Genomic DNA, 23,866 nt, shown 5'->3' with positions numbered 1-23,866 from the left:
GAGATGTCAGAGCCTTCGATCCTGAGGAGAGTGTGATGGGGAAGGGGCCAAGAAGGGAACAGAATCATCTGCTGCCTCCAAGTCATGGGAGAAGGGGTGCGTGGGAGGATGGGGCAGGACAGGGGCTCCAGCTTTGTGCTGGGCTGGCCTGACACCATGGCAGCTCAGAAGGGAGGAGCAAGGGGAGAGGCCGGGTGTGACTTGCTGTCAGCCCATTTAAGTCGACAGCAGCTGGGCTGGGTGGGCCTCACAGAGGGCAGGGTTTCCTGCCCAGAGGTTAGCCTGGTACTGTGGTCAGAGTCCTGGGAGAGGCTTCCAGCCCAGTCCCACAGCCCCTCATTTCTAAGGGGTCCAGACCTCAGTCCCAGGTCTCCTTCTCCCAGTGAAGAATTCTCTGTACCCCCTAAACTTCCTTTTTCTTTCTTTCTTGCTCAGGCCAGGTATGGAGGGGGGCAAGCCTAGGTATTAGGGGAGCCTCTGAGTCTTTGGGTGATCTGCTTGAAGGTTTGAGGTCCAAATTCCCAAACTGTGGGAGTTCAAGTTCATAGGCTGTTTTTCTTCCCCGTTTGAACCGACTGGTCGTTGGAGTAAGTAAACCAAGGATGTTAGCTTTAAGCAGACCCAGCCCTTCTGCCTGCAGCAGAGCAGGCTGGGCAGTAGAGGGCTGGCTCTGGAGGCCAGCCAAGCAGGGTGTGAATGGCCAGAACTCTGCCACATCAGCACGGCTCCTGCTTCCATCCTTCTGTTCAAGGCTCCATCCTTCCTGCTCTGGCTCCTCCCCTTCCCCCTCCCAACCAAACCTGCAAGGGGCTGAAGCAGAGCTGTGGAAGGACAGGTCTGCCGCCGCTGGTCTGCACAGCGGACTAAACCGCGGGCACAGGCTTCCGCTTCCCATCCTGTGGGTCCCTGGAGGCCGTATCCTGACGCTGTTCTCAGGGGCCAGCGGGAGGCCACCTGGCCTGTTAACCCAGGAAACAGACCTCTTAAGGGATCTCCTGGCCTGGCCAAATGACTGGCTCTGATTTGTGGTCCCAGCCTGGGCTCAGTGCTGGGCCAACGGGTGGCCACAGAGGGGTCAGTCTGCCCAGCGCACCCGAGGGGCCTGCCTGTTCTGCTCTCTGGAGCCTGGCTGGACTCCTGCCCCTCCAGGCACTGCGGAGGTGGGAGATGACACAGTGCAGGTGAAGAGCACTGGACAGGGACCAGAGTCTGGGTTCTAGTACCCGCTGACACTTACTTACTCAGCCATCTGGAGCAAGCCTCTTGGTCTCCCTAGGCCTCAACCTCTTCACCTATAAAACGGGGAGAGTAAGGCCCCCTTTGTGGGGTTACCGTGAGGAAGAAGTGCAGTTTGTGAAGCAGCCCAGTGCTGTGCCTGGAGCAGAGTAATGCTTCGTGAACGTCGAGCCTGAGAGGCAGTCAGAGCCGGCCACCCATCGTATCGTCTTCCTCCCAGACTCAGCTTACCTTGCAGCAAACAGTCCCCTGAAACAGGGCCTGGGTCTAGGGGAGCTGGAGCTGGAGAGGAACAATGCAGGGGATGCTGGGGTGAGTCTATCGGGAAGGCCGCTCTCTGGCGTGCCCTCCGCAGAGGTGCATTCCATACCCGGGCTGAGCTCTGGCCCTGGCCTCCCTTCCGGACCAGCTCCTCCCGACGCAGGCGTGTGCTCAGGCCACCCAGGTGACCTTGTTCATGTCCTGGCCATGGAAGAACATCACTGGGATGTTGAGCCAGCAGCCGCATATGATGTGCTCAGTGCATTTCCCCACCTGTTGGTGGACATCTCTTCTGGGAGGTGAGTGTCTCAGCACTGTGGAGACTCCCTTCTTCGAGAACAGCAACTTGAGAGTTGCCTGTATTATGCCTGGACCCACTGCCAACTTGCAGGCCTGAGGAGACATCCCAGAACCCGAAACAGCTAGTGGACAGGAACCCTCCCTCTGAAGGGTAGGTGCCGGCCTGGGGCCCTCCTGCCCAGCTCTCCTGGGCTCCTCGCCAGGGCCTGAGCTGCTGGGGAGGCCCAACAGCGGCTGCTGTGGCTGGACCTGCTTTCAGTACTTCCCACAAGTGGCTGTTGCCCAAGTAAGTCACAGACAGTGCCGGGGGGCTGTTGGAGAGCAGCTTGTCTACCTCCTCTCCACGACCCACCTGACACACAGGGAAACCGAGGCCCGGAGACTGCGGCCCAACCTTGTACCACTCTGAACTTGCTCGTCGTCTGTGACGTGGGGCGACAGAGCTGGCTGAGGGCTGCAGCAAGGAAGAGAGGGACTGATATGTAAGAAGGGGTTAATGGGGCAGGGTCCCTGGGGCAGTGCCATTCCCTCCATCACTGGGTGCAGCCCCTTGGGGACCATGCCAGAGGTAAGGAGGGGAGAACAGAGGCAGAGGAAGGAGGGCTCAGGCAAGGTGTCACCCCGTGTCAGTAGAGTCTTAACTCTCAGGGCGCTGGGGGGCTTTGGAGAACCAGTCTCTTCCAGTCGTGGGTCCTCCGTCTTCTTCTCTTGGGGTCGTCAGGGCAGCCCCTTGGCCCCTTCCATGGAGGGGGGCTGTCTTTGGAGAGAACTTGGGTACCCAGCTCAGTGCCGGGCCAGGACTGGAGGCCCCAGATCTAAAGGGGGAGGTGGAGATCCTGGATCAAACCCAAGCAAGGTGGGCTTGGGAGGGACAGCAAGGAAACTGTTGGGATTGTCTCCATCAGAGGAAGGCCGCAGGCCATGGGAAAACCATTTTTGTCGGAGAAGAGGGCACGAAAGACTCGCTGTTGCCAGCTGGCACTGTGGCAGGTGGGAGGCAGCGCCCCGGCAGTGAGGTATCTAATCCTGGGACAGCTGGTAGCAAGTTATCGCAGGTGTAAAAGCAAGTGAGACGTGGGCAGCCCCCAGCTGGCTTTTTCTGTGGAGGAGGGCTATCTGGGCGGGAAGGGCAAGGTGGCTTCCCTCTAAGGAGACAGGGTGGATCTGGGGGCTCCTGTTCTGCGTCTCCTTCCAATCCCAGTATCAGCTCCTGTTTCCTGGTGACCCGCTCTGGGCCAGCTGCTTCACACACCGTCTTAATTATCTCACAACAATCCTGCAGGGAAGGGGGCCCTGTTGACAAAAGAAAAATGAAGCTCAGGGGGACCAAGTGACAGCTGGTGAGTAGTGCTGGGCCTGAAACCCAGGACTGAGCCCAGAGTCCAGGCTCTGTGTGGCCTTCGAGGCAGGAGGGCGGAGGAGCGCTCCTTGGGAGGGAAGTGAGGCATTTGGGGTCTTCTCTGAAGCCCCTCCCCACTCAGTTCCAACTGTCACCCTCTGCTTGTAGGCAGAGTTGGGCTGGCGTCACAGCATCCCTCACAGGCTGGCTGGTGCCGGCCAGTCGCCCACCCAGACTAGACAGAGAATAAGCAGCCACCTTTCAGTACTCATCCCACGGGCCTCGGAGGTCAGTGCGGTGGCTACAGGGTCCCAAGGGGCTACTGGGCTCTAGGAGTCACTAGGACACCTCGCTCACCCACTCGTGGTCCCCCATCGCCCCCACGCTGGCCTTGGCCACCCCTGCCTGCGCTCCTGGAATATTTGCACTGGTCTAGCCCACCCCAGGCCAGACTCATTAGGAACTCAAGATTCTCATAAAGAAAGTTGTTTCCAAAGATGTCTTATCTCTGTTATATTTGGGGGGCACGGGGAAATCCTCATGGGCCAGGGCTGGCAAATAAGGGGAAACGGGAGAATACTGGGGACAATGGACCGTGAGAGGTTCAAGACAGTACAAGGGTCTGAAGAAGCCTTGCAAGCCTATGCATCAAATGGAAAAGATATGGCCAAGTAGCTGGGCCCAGAGTAGACAGAGCCCAGAAATAGCTCCTGGGGAGGCCCTTTGTCGAGGGACCCCGGAGGACAGGGCAGAGGTGAGGACCGGTCTCCCAGAGGCGGGGATGGCCAGGCCTCCGCTCACAGCCCTTGCGCTCTGGGGAGTCAAGGCCGTCTGTGTGGATTCTGGACCTGCTCCTGGAATGCTGGTTTGGTCTGGGCCCACATCCTGGGAGCAGTATGAAGTGGTGGCCCCAGATGAGATGCAGGGAGAACAGCTGAGCTGAAGGAAATCCCTCTAACGCTCCCATGGGGCAGCCCTGCTCCCAGCCCACAGGGAGCCAGATGGCGGGGGGACAGTCTCATGTCACACACTCACCTTAGGGATGAAGGGAATGGTCCATTTTCTAAAAGGCCTGGATGCTACATTTCCCTCCAGGTGGAACCAGGTGCCTGAGAACAGAGAGGACAGGGGCGCTCAAGGCTCCTGGTAGCTCGCAGCAGGCGGAGATGGTCCTTTGCTGTCTGTAAAAACTGTTCTGTTCGGCCAGAGCTGTATTTCAACAAACTATGAGCGACCCCTGTGCAGAGTTCTGGTCCTTACTTAATGTGCCCCCAAACATATCACTGGCCTTCATGGCCTCAATTGTTCCATCTGTATAGTGGACGAGGGAGGTTTCACTGTGACTTAGGAAGCCTTGCTGTCAGACACTTCATGTCCTCTGGTACAGTATTTTTACAAGGTCAAGGAAGAGTCTCGTAGAAAATTCTGGACTAAATTGCTATGTGGAAAGTGGTATATTCTCTTTGAAATCAAGACGGAGAAATTTTCTGGATGCCATCTATGAAGTAAAAAGCAAATGGCCTGTCTCTTAAGATTGCAGCCAAGCCAGTTCTGATCCAAATATGTATCTCCCTGCAAGCCAAACAGCTGGGAGTGGAGGGCTGTAGAAACCCCTCAAGGAGAGCTAGGGCTGCGTGTGTAATTTGTGAAGTCTCCAGGGTGGCTTTCCTACTCTGGGCCCTGAAATCTTGCACAGCAAGTCTGTGGACAAGATACTTGATGGTGGAGTCTGATAGGAGAGGGTGTGTGGAGCTGGGGAGGTAATTAAAGGTTGCTTGATGCACCCCAGCCCACCTGACGGAAGCTCATCTCCTAGGCAGGCCCTTTGAAACGGCTCTTTTCTGCAGGCTGAGGGAGACCCCTCCCCAGGTTGTGTGTCAGATGCAGCTGGTGCTGTTGCCAGAAATCCCAGCATCACAGCTCCCTCTGTCCCCACTTTCTCATCCCCCAAGAAACCAAGACTTGAGGCTTTCTAACAATTCAGACTCTTTTCTTTTTTTATTTATGAGGAATGTGTATTATTAGTCACTTTTACCAAGGGACACACAAAAGCGGAATCATAAAACGGACTGCAGCCATCGTGGCACCCAAGTCTACGCTTGGGCTCTTCCCCACTCTGCTCTTGGAGTCACTGCCAAGACCCCAAAACCCAACAAAGTCCCTTCAACATGAGTAAAGGAAACAGCTTGAAGCAGCGACAATTTTTACAAGTGATTATTCAAAGAATGCACAAGAGCCACAGTTCAGACAAATCAACTACAAAGATCATTAAAAAAAAAGCTGGGGAGAAGAGGGTCCTGCTTATTAAAAACAAAGGTTGGACGGAAGTCAAGAGAACACGCTAGTGGGAGCTCTGCCTCCTCTGTCCTGCGTGACTCAGAGGGGCGGGGGTGGGGGTGGGGCGCGGCCGTGCAGGGCCGGACACAGGCGTGTTTCCAGCAGACACGTGGGATACGGGGAAACCCTGCTCTCTTCCTATAGTAGAAACTGAATACTGCAAGTTTGCTAGACAAGAGGCAGCTGAGTCTGAACTTCTGCAGGAGATCCTACTGCCCAAGATAGACCAGAGGGGCCGAACATGCCGAGGAATCAGTAGGTGATGCCCTCCAGCCCGAAGTACCAGGGAGAAGGGCTGCCTCCCGGGCGGGGCAGGGCTGATTTCACGTGCCTTGGGCAGATTCACAGGACTGGGGGGCAGGCCCCTCCCACCCTAGAAGACAGGCACTGTTTCCCTCCTAGTCCCTTGGGCCACTTTGGTGTTCCGCAAAGACATCCTCAGCGTATTTAAAACTTGTGTTACCTCATCTTGATTAAAAGTAAAGAGGAAGAGTAGCCACAAGACTAACCGTGCGGACGTGGATGTATCTACTGTTTGAAGAGGTGGGACAGACGGAGGGTGAGCTAGTCAGTGGTTTGTGGGGTGTGGGGTGGGGTGGAAGGTCGTCTGAGGGCACTGGCTCGGGACTTTCACAGACAGACAGAGGAGTCATCCAGAGGAAGGGGGCAGGCTCAGGTCTGGAGGGGCCAGGGCCTCTATACTTTTCTTGAGCATGTCTGCCTGGCTTCGGCCCAGAGCCAGACTCCACAGAGAGGCGAGGGTTCTGACCTCAAGAGTCCGCATTAGCCTGAGGTGCGGACAAGGGTCCTACCTCCCAGTCTTAGGACAACCTGCCCTTTCACCTACAACTACTGCTGAGCATCAACCCTATAAAGATTCCCTAGCAGGCAGGGCGACCTGAGGTCTGTGAACGAACAACCTTCTGAAGCTATCAGACAAAACAAAAGCACTTGGTTAATCAATGGAACATTACGTCTGAATTTTAAACCTGTGCAATTACAGGTTATCTGTAGCTGTTAAGAATCAACATTTATGGCATTCTTTTAAAACTCCCAATTTGCCCATCACTCCGTCACCTTCCGTTGGCATCACTGTCATGAGAAGTACGCTGGGTGGGACGGTGATCAGACCCAACATGATTTTTTGCTCTTTTTCTTGCTAAGTCCTGATTATCTGAGCAGAGAGGATTTACCCTCTAGGTTTTATCCTGGGCTTTTTCCTACCAGTGGCGTGGGGGTCTATGGTCCTGCTCCCCTCCGTTGGTAGGACAAATTCCTAGGAATGCTTTAGGAGGACGGGCAGCATTCCAAGACACGTCTGCCTCCCCGGGAAGTGGTCCGTGTCACTGCTGCAGAACAAACCTCCTCTACTGCTTAGGCAATTCCTTTAGGCCTGGTTGGCTAGTCCCAGCCTTCCCTGCCGCTTGGGTGGAGAAGGGATGCATTTCCCGAGGAGCAGCTTTCCCTGCCTCTCGGCCCCTCCCAAGCCAGCTAAAGTGCAAGGTCCGAAGGTCACAGAGCATCATCTGCAGATTCTGATCACGCTTGGCACCGGTAACCAACTGACTGCAGTTTTAAACTCCTGCCCTTATAAATGTTTCACCAAGTTCTTTAAGTTCACCTCTTTACCCTCTTGGAGGAAAAGGAGAAACTTAACAATCACAAGGAAGGAATCTCAGAAGGGGAGGAGGGGAAGCAGAGGGGCCTCAGAATCCACACATGAGATCATTAGTCCCTGGCGTGATTCACACAGAGTTAACTGGAACCTCACTGAGACCACAAGAGGTCAGTGTAGCAAACACAAAGGGAAAGGAAACGGAAAAAACCGAAATAGAAGTGAAGAGGACGTGGGCGGCAGGTGCTCAGTGACTGCTTACTCTTTGGGTAGAAAGAAGGGACAACCCCTTGTCTCTCCCCTTAGGTCTCTACCTCTGCTTGGGAAAGAGAAGGGGTCCTGGCTAGACCTGGCCTAATAATCCCAAAGAAAGCAGGATAAACAGGAACCCCAAGTTCTCAGTGTCACCAACTGTGGTTCCATTAAAAAAAAAAAAAAAAAGAAAGAAAAGAAAAGGAAAAGAAACTAAAAACCAAAACCCCGAAACCCTGACCGATGTGATGAGGAGTGCTACGACCTCTCTCTCTCATCCCAGTGTGAAACACCTCGACCCGTCAGTCACCGGCTCACACTACACTGGGCAGAGATAGAAATTCTTTTCCTCCTGGGGTTTGCTTATCCAATTCCCATAGCCCATGTCCTTCAGACTTTTTTTGAAGTAGTTCTTGGCTGTCTCGTAGTCACGGGCAGCTTTCTTGGCCTCACCATAGGAGAGTCTAAGTAGATCCCTGCGGTACCGGAAGGAGCAGAGCTTCTTAAATAGAAGAAAAATGTTCTTTTTGGAGACCCGGGACAATTCATTCCGTGGCCTGGAGAAACGAAAGCACTCATTGCTCACCTGGGACAGAACAGGTTGGGGCGGGGGGGGGGGAGCTTGGGTGGGGACACACGGTGGGTGGGCTGATGCCCCTCGGGAGTCCGGCTAGCACGCCTGGCCCTGCTTTCACTGTGCCCCCAGCTCCTTACCCATCCACGGTGCCTCTGGTCCCATCCAGGATCTCTAGGTCATAGCCGTCAGCCAAACACCAGTTGACGCTTGTCTCCTTGGTCTTCCCGGACTGCCTCTTGGAATCGTATACACTGACTCGGCCAACCTAGGAGTTCCGGGAGCGATGGGAGAAAGATGGAAATCTTTCAGGGAGAAGATTCTGAAGCAGGAACTCAAGACTCATAGGAAAGAAGGAGTATGGGGTCATGATCTTTCCCCCTTATTTAGGATTCTGTTTGACTAAGACTCAGATGTACTAACCCCACCTCAATTCAAATGAATTCCAGACTAAAGGACGGAAAGCCTTTGGCATTTAAAAGGAGGAAAGGAAAGGTTCTGCGGACACCAACTAAGACTCCCCTTGCCCACGCTGTACATTTTTGCTCTACTGACAGGAGTCCTTGAAAAGGAGAAAATGTCAAGGGAGAAATGGAAGGGCCTGTAGCACCTTGGGGTGGTTGACGATAAAGGGGTGTCGTAGTCCATCCTCAAATGCACTCCCATCTCTTGTCACACGACAGCAAATGGCCCGGGTCAGATGCCCTTGGCTGAAAAGGTAACCTAGGAATGACAAAAAAACGCACATACCCGTGTTCACCCCAAATGCTGTTCAACGGCAGGAGCACGTGGGGAGTGAGAAGGTACAGACAGCTGTTAAGACAGAACCGGCTCCCTAATCAGGAAGCACCTCCGGACTGGGGCTGCCCAGGATACACGCGGGGGCATCAGACATTTAAGCACAACATGTAAGGTTCAGGTAAGGCCAAGGGCTGAGGAGAACAAAGACACTCAGACACTGGGTTTCTCTAACTCATCTTGAGAAGACCTGCCTGCCAGGCCGTTACTTAGGCTTGCTGCCTAAACCAGTCTTCCCATCTCAGCAGACTAGACACTCAGAATCAATTACTAACCACTGAATCGAACACACTTTGAAAAGGGGAAACATCATGTTAACACCGGGCAACGAAGCATGCAGCTGGCTGGGATCTGGGCACCAGAATGACAGTCAGGTTCCAGCTCCCAAGACAGGTCCTTACCCAGTGTGACTGATTTGAGATACACAGGCTGCAGGAAGTGGGTCAACAGTGCCCCCTGTAGGCCCAGCACGTTCCAGCGTAGGATTTTGTCACTACAGGACATGGTTCGGAGTCTCTCCCCGAGGCGAATGCCGTCCCACGTAGGCACGATGTCACTGGACTCCACTGGGATCGTGCCTTCTCCTGGGTAAGAGATTTGGGTCAGACCTACAGGGGCCCCTGGACCAAGCCACTCGCTGACATGGCACTTCTGCTCCTTAGACTTGGGCCAGAGGCCACTTATTTGTTCTTTAGATATTTCACAGCACCTACTACATGGCCACAACCAGGTAAGATCCTTGCCCTCCTAGAATGTTTATGGGTGAGGGGATAGAAAGGGAATGGAACAGACACTAAACGAGTAAACCAACACATACACAGGAATTCTAGATGGCTTTGAGAGAGCTCTGATGGAGGACAGCCAGGGGGACCTCCTGGGACAGGACTGTCAGGGGAGCTGAGACATGAAGGAGAAGAAGGAACAGCTGAGCAGGCTGTTTCAGACACAGAGAACAGCAAAAGCAAAGGTCCTGAGGCAGCAAGGGGGTTGGTGACTGAGGGAGCTGACAAAGAGCCAGTGTGGCTGAAGCATGGGTAAGTAGCAGGTTTTGCTTTTCTGTGAAGGGCGGTGGGAAACCACTTAGCATAGGGGGCTTTCTGTTTTTAGTAACAGCTTCATTGATATATAATCCACCCATTTAAAGCATATAATTCAGTGGTTTTTGGTATATTCACAGTTGTGCAACCCTCACCACAATCAATTTCAGAACATTTCAAAAGAAGCCTCCCATCCATTAGCAGTCACTCCCCATTTCCCCCCAACCTCTCTCACTGCCAGCCCCAGCTGGCCACTAATTTACTTTGTTTCTATGGATTTGCCTATTCTGGACATATCATAGAAATGGAATCATGTAATACGTGATCTTCTGTGACTGGCTTCTTTCACTTCTTAGAACATTTTCCAGGTTCACCCAAGTTGTGGCATGTGTCGGGACTTCATTCCTTTCTATGAACAAACAATACCCCATGGCATGGATAAATCTCATTTTATTTCTCCATCCATCAGCTGATGGACATTTGGGTCGTCTCCGCCTTTGGGCTATCACCAACAGTGTTGCTACGAACAGTCATGTATTGGTTTTTGTGTGGATATATGTCTTCATTTCTCTTGGGGATGTACTGCGGAGTGAACTGCTGGGCCATGTGGTAGCTCTGTGTTTACATACTTTGAGCAGGGCAGTGACGTGATCTGATTTACGTTTGAGGGTCACTCTGATGGCTGTAGAAGAATGGCCTGAAGGGAGGAGGGGTGGACGTGAGGAGCCAGTCAGGAGACATTAGAGGACAGTGGAGGAGGAGATGCTGGCAGACAAGGAGCAGAATCTGCAGCCAACTAGACAGGAGGGGAACTGGTGCTTGGCGTCCTCCTGTCAACTCCTCGGGGCTTGGTTCTGCATCATTTCCTTTCCATTTTCTCCAACCTTCCCTGAGGGGGTCCTACCCACTCCATGGCTGTGAAGATCAACCATAGGGGGATGATTCCCCAGCATTCATTTCCAGCCAGGTGCTGTCCTCTGAGCTCTGGATGGTCCCTCTGCCTCCTCTTTGATATGGAGCCTTCCCCCATCTACCAAGTTCAAGATGGAATCTTGATCTTCCTACAGATCTCCCCCTACCCAGATCTCCCCTCTCCCTGTAGACAACAGCCTCATACCCCAGCAACTAACAGCACACACCCAGCTGCTGTGCCCTGGCCCTGTGATGGGCCTGGGGCTTTGAGAGCCTTTTTGCGGGAGAGGGCGGGCGTGTCACTCACCGTTCTCCACTTTGGTGCGGAGCTTGCCCTGCTTGGGATTCTCAAAGACAGGGTAGTGGCGGGAGTCTGTGCTCTCCACAGCCCGGTCACTGCAGGACTTGTCAAAGAGGGCACCATCCCCACACGGGGCCGTGCTGCAAAACAGGGGCCTCTGTTAAAACCTCCAATTTCTTGGGCCTCAAGAATAGCCCAGCGTGGGAGAAGCAAGGGACTTTCCCCAAAGCCTACCACGCCTGCTGGAGTGGGCAGAAGTGTACGCAAGAGTCATTCCACAGCAGGCCACGTGCCTCAAACACAGAGTCGAGTGGGGCTCATTGAACAAGCTCTGATTTACAGACCAGGAGGGCACTCAGACACCCAACCCTGGCCGCCTCGCACGGCCAACTCTGGCTGCAACAGAGAATGTACAGACCTGATATAGAGATGGAACGACACGGTCTTTTTTATTTGGAGCTTTTCTCCTCCCTTAGCAGGCTCGAATATACTGTCCTTCGCGGTCTGGGGGTTGTATTTCATTAACTCGCTGTAGAGAAACCTACAAGAAGAAAGACTGGTGAAGAAGACGGTTTGATTCTGGGAAGAGCAGTTGCTTCTATTATCTGATCCCATGTAAGGAAAAGCCTTAACGGTGCAGACCTTTCATGGTTTCTTGGTTGAAAGAGGTGGTGGGAAATTCCCCATGGGAGACCTCAGCATTTCTTAAAGCTAAGTTAACCCTTCAGGTGTGTTCCATCTCTGCCAAGAACTCTGTGCCATGGCAGCCACAGGGATTCTAGGGCAGAACTAGTGGACTCCAGGACTCCAGGGGGCTGCCACTTCTCCCCACGTCTCTTGTTTATCAATTAAAGAAAAGATTGGGGGGGGGATGGTACAGCTCAGTGGTAGAGTGTGAGCTTAGCATGCACGAGGTCCTGGGTTCAACCCCTGGTACCTCCATTAAAGAAAGGAAAGGGAAGGGAAGGGGAGGGGAGGGGAGGGGAGGGAAGGAAAGGAAAGAGGGAGGAAGGAAGGAAGGAAAGGAGGGAAAGGAAAAAAGGAAGAAAGAAAACCAAACCTAATGACCTCCCGCCACTCCCCCCGCCCAAAATGAAGAAAAAGTGAACTGGAGAAGAGAGCTGACAGGACAGGGGGTTTCACAGAGGTCCTCAAAGGGAGAGGGAAGGCTTCCTCATCCCTACAGTGCTGAAGGCTGAGGTCACTGTGTGTTTTCAAAAAAGGACTCAAAGTGGAGTTAGCAGGAAGAGAGAGCTCGCAATCAGCAGGCTGAGTAGCGGGATGCAGCCGGTTCACAGAAGGGACTTAGTCTGTAAGAGGCTCCGCGCTCACTGACCTGATGAAGCCTCTCCGGGAGATGATCTCTGCGTGGCAGTCGTTGACGGTTTCTCCCTTTAGGCTCAGAGAATCTCCTTTCACACAGCGATTCCCTGGGAAGGTGGTTAAAGCAAATGTGAAATTTCCAAAGGAAAACGATGAGGACTAGGGGAGAGGCTGTGTGCTCTTAAAGCCTGAAGGCAGAAACAGCCTCGGTTTCTCAGCTCCTGATCCCATACTCCTTTCTCTGGGCAATGATAATACGTTCCCTGCTCTGAATTAACTGGAGCGAAAATGAAACTTAAGAAGGGTCTTCTCTGTGCCTTAAATTCACCCACACCGGCCCCCAGGAGAGAACGAGGAGACGCTTCCAGGCACCGTGGGGGACGGCAGGCAGGGGGAGCCCACTGACCTGTCCCCAGGCTGACCACGACACCCAGGTCGTCAGAGTCTTTCTTCATGATGATGGCAGCCAGGATCTTGCGGCCAAGCAAGGAGGGCTGGAAACTGTTGGTGAGGGCGTTGAAGCACCGGTGGCTCAGCATGGCTATCTGGTCGTGGAAGGTGCTGCCCGTGAGAGGAAGCTGTGGGGACAGGGGGCCGTGTCAGGGCCACAGAGCCTTGTCCACGTCCACATGTTTCAGAGTGGGCACGGGGACCGAGGCCTGCTCGACTTGTGAGTCACCCTTCCCCCTCTCACATCTAGTGTCCCAGGTCTATGTTCCAGCGAGGCAGATATGAAAGCCGAGGGATAATTCACATGCCAGTAAGTTAAGAGCTGACTCCCCCCGGAGAGGAGTTAGCAGGACCCCCATAAAAGATAGCACCAAAAGTAGACGTCTTAACTGTCTTTGGCTGTGTCTCTGGGGACCTTGAGAGGAGGAGCATAGTTCTTCTGAGACTGGCCCCTGTCACTGGGGTTACCTCTGTGAAACCCATGCGCTCTGCCTTCTCGTTCTCCCCGATCAAGACGCGCAGAGCCGCATCTGCCGCTTCCTGCTTGCCTTGTTTCTTGCTGTGCGCGCAGACGGCTGGGAACCAGCGCCCCCCAACTTTCGCTTGGTAAACGAACCTTTGGGATGAGAAACAGGGAATAAAGACAAGCACCTGACCTGCTGGCTGTTCCAGAGAAGGGCTGGTTTTGCTCCAGTTGCAGGCCAGTGTTGCCAATACCCACCACTCTGTTTCTAAGGCAGCATTTCCCGGACTTTGGGCATTCATGAATCACAATGTGATTTCTGCTAGATCCAGATATCACTTGGAGTCTTACTTTCTTAGTGTTTTTCTCTAAACTGACTCTTTAAAAATATTAATACACAACCCATTCCAAAAATAGGCGGAACTAAACAAGCAATTCTCCAAGGAAGACATACAAATGATCAATAGGCACATGAAAAAATGCTCAATATCGCTAAATATCAGAGAAATGCAAATCAAAACTACAATGAGGTATCACCTCGCACCAGTCAGAATGGCCATCACTAAAAAGCCCACAAATGACAAATGCTGGAGAGGCTGTGGAGAAAAGGGAACCCTCCAACACTGCTGCTGGGAATGCAGTTTGGTGCAGCCACTGTGGAAAACAGTATAGAGATTCCTCAAAAGACTAGGAATAGACTTACCATATGACCCAGGAATCCCACTCCTGGGCATATATCCAGAAGGAACCCTACTTCAAAAAAGACACCTGCACTCCAATGTTCATAGCAGCACTATTTACAATAGCCAAGACATGGAAACAGCCTAAATGTCCATCAACAGATGACTGGATAAAGAAGATGTGGTATATTTATACAATGGAATACTATTCAGCCATAAAAAGACAACATAACGCCATTTGCAGCAACATGGATGTTCCTGGAGAATGTCATTCTAAGTGAAGTAAGCCAGAAAGAGAAAGAAAAATACCATATGAGATCGCTCATATGTGGAATCTGAAAAAAAAAAAAAAAAAAAAAAAAAAGAACATAAATACAAAACAGAAACAGACTCATAGACATAGAATACAAACTTGTGGTTGCCAAGGGTGGGGGTGGGAAGGGATAGACTGGGAGTTTGAAATTTGTAGATACTGACAGGCATATGTTGAATAGATAAACAAGATTATACTGTATAGCACAGGGAAATATATACAAGATCTTGTGGTAGCTCACGGTGAAAAAAAATGTGACAATGAATATATCTATGTTCACGTATAACTGAAAAATTGTGCTCTACACTGGAATTGGACACAACATTGTAAAATGACTATAACTCAATAAAAAAAGTTAAAAAATATATAAATACATTTTAAAAGGAAACGTCATATCATTACTGTAAATGGAAAACCAGTATCACTTGCCATAACTTGAAGGTCACTGTAAAACTGAATATGATAAAATCATGTTATTAAATTCTGACAGGACACTATTGCCTGTAAAGCTCTAGACTTCTCTTTATTATAAAGGAAGTTTAGCAAGTATCAGAGAGGGTTTAAAGAAATACTAACACACGTGGACTTTCTTCGTAACTTAAGGAGAAATGAGAAGAAAGTAACCTTCTCCCTACTGAATCACTGTTTTTTAATGCTCTGATTTTTAAAGTACCTGATTCCATTTCCTGATTAGCTCAAGAGGACCTAACCTGGAGAGGTTAGTGTGTCAGGTTCTGCCTCAGATCACGGACCCACACCTTCACAAGGAGTTATCTTTCAACTCCTGGGAGCCATGTGATGGCTGAGGGGGAGAAGAGTGCATCTCGGGCTGTGTGCTCTGCTGATGGGAAGCGCACAAGTGGAGCAGGGAGGCAGGTGGTGCCACTGGGGGCCCTGGAGGTCCCCTCCCTTCCTGGCTGGGGATCTCCACAAACACAGAGGGAAGAGCATGATGGAGCGAAACAGCTTGGGCAGCTACCAGACAAGATTTCAAGAATCTTCGCTTTCAACCAGATCCTAATCTGCTCTGGGGAACCCAGCTTTGGATAATCCAACTGCATATAACAAAGCTTTCAGCATCAAGATTTCTCAATCAGCTCAGGCAGTAAAAGGAATCAATCTTTACGTTCAACCACACCGAGCTTCTCACTATTTCTTGCTTATCCTAAGCAGCTGAATGCCTTTGCTCCTTTCTTTGATGATGCCGACAGGTTTGCACAGGCCAGTGGGCTAAAGTTCAGTAAAGGAAAAGGACAGTGGTGTGAAAAAATGTTGCCCAGGGGATAGGGGCTAAACCTCGCAGGATCTTTCCCTGTGGGATCCCGGAGAATTTTCTGAGTGTTCTGTGTGTTTGAAAAGACCATGAGCTCTTACGCACAAAGACATATACATATGTACGCAAATACACACACATATATACCTGTACATGCATATAAGGTAAAGTTTGTTAGTTTTGCGATTAGAACCCACTAGAGCTGCACTGTCCAATGTAACAGCCACTAGCCACACGAGGCTATTAACTTTAATTAAAATTTAACACAATAATTCAGTTCCTCAGTCACACAAGCCGCATTTCAAGTGCTCAGTAACCACATATGGCTAATGTTTACCCTTTTAAGTGTAATGCTGGGGACAAAAGCCCAACTGGCATGAGTTAAGAAAATGAAGACAATGAAGACACTGAGTGGAAACAATTCTTTGAAGAGGTTTGGCTGTGAGGGGAGCAGAGAGACGAGGTGGGACCTGGAGGGAGACGTTGGGTCAGGGGAAGGTTTTTAGAAGACGGGCGAGGGCATGTTTGTAGGCTGATGGGAGTGACCCAACAGAGGGAGCAAGTGATGACGAGAGAGGGAGGTAAATGAGGGAGCAGATGAGGGGGAAGGGGATCCAGGGCGCAGGGTGGAAGAAGGATGCTCCCCGCATACCGGCACAGATGCAGCGCACGGATGCAGGTAGGAAGGTGGATTTGGTGATTGGAAGGGACGGTACCTGTCAGAGGATTACTGCTAATTTCTCAAGTGTGAAGTAAGGTCATCAGTTTAGAGTGAGAAAGAGGGGTTCTGGTGGAAAGCTGAAGAAAGAGGCAAAGGTCTGAAATGGTTTTCTCAGAGTAGGAAAGAGAATTTAAAACAAAAATATAGTAGGAAAAACGCGGGGAAGGAAGGCAAAAGTAGGGGTTGGGGGGGCAAGTAACACTTATTAAAAGCCTTCAGTGGCTTTCCACTGCTTGTGTGGCAGGAGCATTACATGGCCCACAAGGTCCCCCTCCAGTCTCATCTGGCATCAGGCTTCCCTTTGCTCTCTGCTCCCCTACACCGGCCTTCTTGCAGCCCTTTACCAGCTCTGCGGACGCAGGGGTACTATCTCCTTTGCCTGGAACCCTCACTCCTTCTCTCTTAATCGTCCTTAAGGTCCCAGCTCAGTGTCACTGCTTGGAGATGGCTGCTCCCCTCTCCTTACTGAGTCAAGCCATGCTATATAGATTCTCACCGCATCTTGTAACTCACGCCTTTTATAATATGTATCAAATAGGAGATGTTACATTTCTCTCTGCGATTATTAATACCTGCCTCCTGTTCTAACAAGTACAATGTACTCTATAAACACTTCTTGAATGAATAAGTAAAGCAGGGAGACCAGGAGACTAGCACCATGGTTTAGGTGAGAGAGGACAGTGGCTTAGCCGAGAGTGTTGACACTAGAGGAGGAAAGAGGAGGAAGGGATCTGAGATAGAAATTGTTGGTACAATAAATGGAACTTGAGGACGGTTTGGCTGACGGGGGTGAGGGGGATCGGGGAGACGGTCCTCAGGTTTTTGGCTTGAGCAGTTGGGTGGACAGTGGCATCATTTACTGAGATGGAAAAGGTGGGCAGAAAAAGAGGTTAAGGGGGCAAAAGTCAAGAGCTCTACTCTGGACATGTCACGTTAGGGACGTCTATCCAAGAAGAAGTGACAAGCAAGCAACTGGACAGAGAAATCGAGAGCTCTGAGAAGGTCTGGGCTAGAGATATAAACTTAGCAGTCTACAGCATTTCCATATTAAAAGTCATGAAATCAGGTAAGGTTGCCAAGAAGAGTAGAAAGAAAGGAAAAAAAAAAGGACCCAGCACAGTTCACATCAAGACTGGAGTAACGTGTGTTACTGTATCAGGCCGTCAATAAATGTAGCTACTAAATGAGTATTTCCCCTCCTGTATGCAACCTTCCTCGACTCCCCAGGGGCCACCGGTTGCAATGTGCTCTGTGTCCCCACAGCACCCTGCATTTACCTCCACGATGGCTCACTGCCGCACTGCGCTGTGACTGCGTGTCTGCAGTACGTGCAGGGGCAGGACTTTTTCCTATCTTCAATCCAGTTCTGAAATTCTGCCTGAATGACTGACCTGAAGTCCTGGAAATCATTTTATACATTTTACGGAAGGGAAGGGAAGAGAGAAATGAACTGAACCTACCACGTGAAGGATGAGGTTAAAGATAAGCGGGGCTTACTGAGAGGGAAGGATATGACCTAGCAGAAGAGCGGCTGGGGAGCGGCCCCTTGCTTTCCTGGACAGCTGCACACAAAGGGCAGATTCCCAGGGTCTCTCTTATGTGACCGCATCCATCCTGCCACAAGGACAGGATGAGAAGGCCTTTTCTGGCCCCCTCCAGGTTGAATGTTCTAAGTTGGGTCATGCTGGTGAAAGTATTAGTTTTGTTTTTGTTTTTGTTTTTTATGTCAAATGCTCTTACATATCAGTAAAGAGTAACCAGCCAAAACAAAAATGGACAAGTACAAGAATAGATGGTTCACAGAAAAGGAAATACAAATAACATATAAGCGTGAATAGATGAATACTGTTACTTACTATTAAGACAAATTTAAAATAATAAGATACCACTTTTATGAACTTTTCTCCTTAATGACTTTTTACGTTTGAAAAGTTGGATACCACACAAGTGAAAATTCAAATAGTTAAGAGTATATGTGAAAAGTGAGCGACCTTCTTCCCCTAGAAGCAAACAGTTACCAGCTTTTTAAAATCCTTCAAGAAAATTTTCTATGTATATAGAAGCACACTATTTATACCTCTCCCCTCACTTTGCACCTTGCTTTTTTACTAGGAGTATACCTGAGAGATCATTTCATATAGATGTGCCTTGCTCTTTTTAATGGGTGTATAGTATTCCCAAGTGTGGACACAGCAGTTTACTTAGCCAGTCTGCAAATGATGGAGCTTTAGACCGCTTCAAGTCTTGTGCTATTATAAACAATGCTGCAATGAACATCTCTGTACTTGTATCATGCACAACGCATGCATGTGTGTGTGAATTCCTAGAGGTGGCATTGCCAGGTTGAAGCATCACTTTACGCTTGGCTATAAAGCGGATGATGAATTACATCACTGTTGCTAAAGTATATTGACAACATGTAAATTTAACATACAATGTGAGGTTCAGTACCTTTTTTCATTTATTAATAATTCTTTGTTTCTTTTTCTGTAAATGTTCAGTTCATACACTTTATCTATTTTTCTATTAGATTGAAAACAAGCCCTTACATATTAAAGAAATTAACCTTGGGCTGTTGTGTATGGTAAGTGTTTTTCCCTCAGGTGGAACTTGCACTGTACACCAATTTTCTTATAGTCACATTTCCTAACCTTTTCCTTTATGACTTCTTTCCTTTATGTTCTGTGTCTTGATTAGAAAGGTTTTTGCCACTCCAAAATTTCAAAAAACCCCACAAAAACCTCACTTTTTATCTAGTGATTCTATGATTTAATTTATTTCATATTTAAATACTCCATCCAATAGACTTTAGGTATAGGGAAGGAGACAGACATTCAGCTGTTTCTTCCCCCCAGATGGATCAGCAGTTTCAACACCATTACTGAATAGCCCACTGTTTCCCCACTGATTTGAAGCCTCATCTTTGTAACGGACAGAACTCCCACTTACACCTGTGTCGACTCTTAGGCGCTTCACTGTGTTCACCGATCTGCCTTTCCATCCACAAGCCAACACAACACCACTGCGACATCTGCTAGGGTCTTTATACCTTATTACTCTTCCAGAATTTTCCTAGCTCTTCTTGCATGTTTATTTTTCATACGAACTTCAGGATCAAGTTCTCTAGTTCTAAAATAAACAAGTTCTAGTGGCATTTTTATTGGGATCACATTAAAGGTAAAGGTTAATCTGGGGACAGCTGCTGTCGTTACGTTAGATTTTTGTATCTAATAAGAGTATTCCCCCCATTTAATTAAGCCTGCCTCACACCCCTCAGCAGCATGTCACTGAATGCGGAGCCGACATGGTCCCCGCCGGGATGTGCCTGGGTTGCTTATCTTCTTAGTTGACGCTGCAAACAGGACATTTTCTGCCTGCTTATTGTTGTACACAGAGAAGTTCTCGATTCTTATATATCAGTGTAGTCCCCTGCTCTCCTAAATTCTCCTTTGTCTCTAATATTTCTTCAGCTTTCTCATGAATATTCCAGGTATACTATTGTTATCATCTGCAAATAAAGGTAACTTCACCTCCCCCTTTCCTCTCTACACTCACTTCTTTCTCTGAACTGACTGCATTGCTAGTAATTCCAGAATAGTATTAAATCACGGCGACACTGGCATCCACACCTCCCTCCCAATGTCAGTGGGAATAATTCTAGTTCAACATTAAGTAAGAGGCTGGCTTTTGACTTCAGACATGTATTTTTATCATGCAAAGGATGCATTCAATAACTTCTATTTTATAAACTGCTTGGTTTCTTAATCTGAATGGATGATGAATTTTACTAAATGCCTTTTCAGAATCTCTGGAGATGATCATGTGGTGTTTCTCCTTTGATCTATTATGTGGCAAATAACAATAATAAATATCCTAATGTAGACTAGCCTTTGCCCTGCACTGAGATACCACTTTTCGCATTTTAGAATGCTCATGGTGTAGAGGAAGAGCCATTCTTTATCTACTGTTGATGGAAGCATAAACAGGTATAATTTCATTGGAGGAAAGTTTGGCAAAATTTACCAAAATTTTAAACGCATATGTACATGTTATTCATTGCAGCCTTATTTATAATAGCAAAAGTTTGGGAGCAATTCAAGTATTCATCAATAGGGGGCCAGTTAAATAAACCATAATAAACCCGTACACTAGAACACTGTACTTCACAGCTGTATACAAAGAATATAAAGTGACATGAAAAACTCTCCGAGATAATACTGCTGTATGTAAATAGCAAGCTAGAAATCCATGCATATATGTGTTTCTGTGTAACAAAAAGGGAGTATTTATATAAAAGATACTCTTGTATTTTTTGCTTGTATTTATATAAAGATACTCTGGAAGGATACATAATAATGTAAAGTTGTTATTACATGTTAGTGTGTTGGGGTGTGTGTGTGTGTGTGTGTGTGTGTGTGTGTGTGTGTGTGTAGGTGAGAGCAGGGCCAAAGTGAGAATGAACATTTTATATTTTTATTTTTGAATAATATTTAAAAATTTTGTACAGTCTATTACCTATTAAAACAACTTAAAAAACAATGCACATTAAAAAAAACAACAATGTAGATGACCCATGGCCAACAAATTCCACTCCGGAAAATTTACACCACAGACAAGTCTGCACATCTGAGTGAGAACATACAGGGCCCTGCGGGAGCGCTTCTAACAACAAAACCAAGACCAGCCTGGATGTCACTGGAAGTTGGTTAAATAAATTATGCAAGGTGGGGCTTCAAACAGTAATAGCAACATTCTTTTTCTTAGGTAGAAAGAGTACTGGGTAGTAGGTAGCTGGGTGTCCATTTCAGAAAGGAATTTTTACATCTCTTGCTCAATAAGGCAATTTAAAAATTGTGAGCATCTATTTAATGAAGTACTATGTAGCTGTGCATAAGAGTCGGGTACATCTATACATGCTTATTTGTAATTATTTTTTAGACAATGGTAAGTAAAGGAGTCAAGGTGCAGAACAGAAGATATGATATATACTTCTTTTGTTTAAAAAAGAAAGAGAAAGGAAAATGTGCTCATATATGCATGGAGATTTCTAGTAAGGACTCAAGAAACTGGTAATAGTGTATGAGACTGTGGAGGGAAACTAGAAACTGAGACAGAAATGAGACTTTTCGTTGCACATTTTTTTCAATCAGCTTGAATGATTTTCTACAGACATACATATTCCTTTAAAAATTAAAATTAGTTTAAAAAATTACAAAGGATCACGCTCCCTGGAAGAGTGACTGCCTTCTCAAGATGGCTGATGTACTGGCTTCTCAGAGGCCCTGGGGACAGGGCTGGACCTGCCCCTCCTGTCACCCCTAGCTAACGCACATCCCTTCTTCCCCGGGGTTATATAGGCCGTCTCCACTCTGTGACACATGGCTGTAGCCAAGACAACACTCACTTGGGCTCATGAGGAGGCCCGGACTGGTCGACCAGCTTGAACTCAGCCGCGAAGCCGTGGGAGCGGGCGTACTCCAACAGGCCGCCCACGGGGTTGGTGTTCAGGTATCTGACGAGCTCGCCAATCCTCCGGACCTTGTTGGGCATCACAGATTCCAGGTTATCAAATGATTCCGTGTTCGTGCTTCCGGGCTGCAGGAGAATCGGCCAAAGAGGAACCATCAACGTTTAATAGAAACTGTGAGGGACTCATGGGCAATCCTGAGCCACTCAGTTGCTAAAAATTTATTTATTTTGAGGGGGAAGGTGAGGTAATTAGGTTTATTTATTTATTTTTAATGGAGGTACTGGGGATTGAACCCAGGACCTTGCGCACGCTAAGCACACACTACCTCTGAGCCATACCCTCCTCCCCTGGGTTGCTAAAAATGACCTGTATCTCTGGAGTTGAGAATGGCCACACCTGGTCATCAGAAGATGTCGAGTTGGTCGCCTCCCCGTGCAGGGCCTTCATGGCCTCCTCTGCAGCCATCTGCTTTGCCGCTTTCTTGCTGGGGGCACTCGCAGTGGGGAAAGTATGGGTTCCCATTGCAACACAGTACTGGAACCTGACAGGAGACGAAAGGAGAGGATTAAGCCAGTTTTGATGGAAGAGCTTTACCTAGCCTTTGTCAGGTTGTCATCCTTCACGACTTGTCATTTCCTTGTACACATCACCTCTGTGCCTTGGCTCACGCAGTCACTTCTGCCTTGAAGAGCCGGTGCCTTTCACCCTCCTCCTGCCCCCAGTCTCTCTCGGCCTGGCTGACCCCTATTCAACATTTAAGCATCCACCTAATTTCACCTCCTCCAGGAACCCTTCTCTTGAACATGTGAGCCTGCAGAGCCTCAGAGCAGAGAGCGTCCCGGGTACGCCCAGATCTTGCACCTTTCAGTCCCACCACTAGTAACCTCCAAGCCGTGTATCTCCCTCGTGCTTGGTCCCTGCTTTGCCCTTTGAATTCCTAATCCCAGATGCTCTGCTCCACAAGCAGCAACCATGCTCTCAAGGCCCCCTATTTTCCATATTGAAAACAGGAGTGATTGCTCAGTGAAATTAGCTGCCATCTCTGAGGAGGCAAGGAGGAAAATGTATCTCTCTCTTTTTTGAGAAAACCTCAGCAGAGATACATGATACAAGAGATGTACTTGGGGTCATGGGCAGGGCCTTCTCTGGATAGGAGGCGGAATTCACAGGAGCTCCCCAGCTTGTGCACACACTCAAGCAGTGTGGTGACGGGGTTCTTCCCAGAAAGGAAGGATGTTGCTGAAGGGGTGGTAGTCTGGGACTCTGCAGTCTGGAGAGAATGAGAGACAAAACAAACAAACAAACAAACAAACTAAGGAAACTTTGACTGTTCCACCACGGCAGAGGGAACGGGGACGGGAGAATTTCTTGGATCAACTGCACGTTTGGGGCTGGCTTTCCAAAGGAGGAGGGTTGCAGGGATTTTTCTAGGCATTTACAGGAAAGGGTCAGTTATTTAAATGTTCTTGGTTCCATTTCTTATCTGCCAAGAGAGGAGATTGGACTTGATAATTTTTAACATCTCTTTCGACTCTGAAATTCTGCAATTCCAGTTAGGTGGGGGGTGGGGCTGGAAGGGGAGCTGGGTACAAGTGGAGGGAAGGCGGGCTGGGGTGGGGGGTGGAGGGAGGAGTAGGCCCTGACTCTGAGACAGAGTTGGCTGCGTAGGCTGAGGCTACTTCAGGAGGGTCAGCTAAAGCTCTGATACTTCCCAGACTTGGAAAGTGACCTGACGCCCTCCTGGAGGGCGGGACACCTACCTTCTCTGACTCTTTCTCCGAGGAGGAGTAGTAGGATTCTTCTGATCTTCCACTGTCCTTGGCTTTCGCTTCCTCAAGCAGAATTGTCATGGCTTTCATAGCTGCATCCTGCTTGGCCACTTTCTTGCTGCCAGCTTCAGCTGGGGGAAACTCTCGGCCACTGATGACAACTTGGAATTTAAATCTTGATGGAAAGTGATTAGATGTGTGAACACTAGTCTAGGCCATCCCTTCTGCCCTCTCCAAAGCGATCTTCACCCTGAAATCTCCTGTTACACTAAGGGGCTTGTTGACTTGCAGAGGAGACGGAGGGTAGGCCAAGGGACTCCTGTCCCTTTGGAGGCTCAGCCTAGTCCTACTTTTGGAAACAAAGCAGCCAGTGACTCTCTCCCCAAAGCTCATTAGAGCAAACATACAGCCACAGGTGAACACATGAAACTAGCTCAAGGGA

General features: G+C 49.2%; 1 protein-coding gene across 2 annotated transcripts in view; it reads right to left on the bottom strand.

The window, feature by feature from the left end:
- Nucleotides 1-5,105: 5,105 nt before the first annotated feature.
- ADAR (adenosine deaminase RNA specific) overlaps nucleotides 5,106-23,866 on the bottom strand; it is a 30,246-nt gene continuing 11,485 nt past the window's right edge. The window contains exons 3-15 of one of the 2 annotated variants that reach the window (XM_014552863.2): nucleotides 23,416-23,599; nucleotides 22,777-22,925; nucleotides 22,052-22,196; nucleotides 21,590-21,780; nucleotides 13,126-13,351; nucleotides 12,692-12,863; nucleotides 12,299-12,392; nucleotides 11,381-11,503; nucleotides 10,969-11,102; nucleotides 9,114-9,296; nucleotides 8,525-8,637; nucleotides 8,055-8,182; nucleotides 5,106-7,897 (exon numbers count right to left, since the gene is read on the bottom strand). In XM_014552863.2, the coding sequence (XP_014408349.2) occupies nucleotides 7,660-7,897; nucleotides 8,055-8,182; nucleotides 8,525-8,637; nucleotides 9,114-9,296; nucleotides 10,969-11,102; nucleotides 11,381-11,503; nucleotides 12,299-12,392; nucleotides 12,692-12,863; nucleotides 13,126-13,351; nucleotides 21,590-21,780; nucleotides 22,052-22,196; nucleotides 22,777-22,925; nucleotides 23,416-23,599 (2,080 nt within the window). In that variant the 3' untranslated portion in view covers nucleotides 5,106-7,659. The remainder of the gene's footprint in view (nucleotides 7,898-8,054; nucleotides 8,183-8,524; nucleotides 8,638-9,113; nucleotides 9,297-10,968; nucleotides 11,103-11,380; nucleotides 11,504-12,298; nucleotides 12,393-12,691; nucleotides 12,864-13,125; nucleotides 13,352-21,589; nucleotides 21,781-22,051; nucleotides 22,197-22,776; nucleotides 22,926-23,415; nucleotides 23,600-23,866) is intronic. The other variant, XM_006177263.3, reaches the window with a different exon arrangement.

Source organism: Camelus ferus, chromosome 21, assembly GCF_009834535.1.
Source record: "Camelus ferus isolate YT-003-E chromosome 21, BCGSAC_Cfer_1.0, whole genome shotgun sequence".
NCBI lineage: Eukaryota > Metazoa > Chordata > Mammalia > Artiodactyla > Camelidae > Camelus > Camelus ferus.
This window is presented reverse-complemented; position numbering and strand designations above follow the sequence as displayed.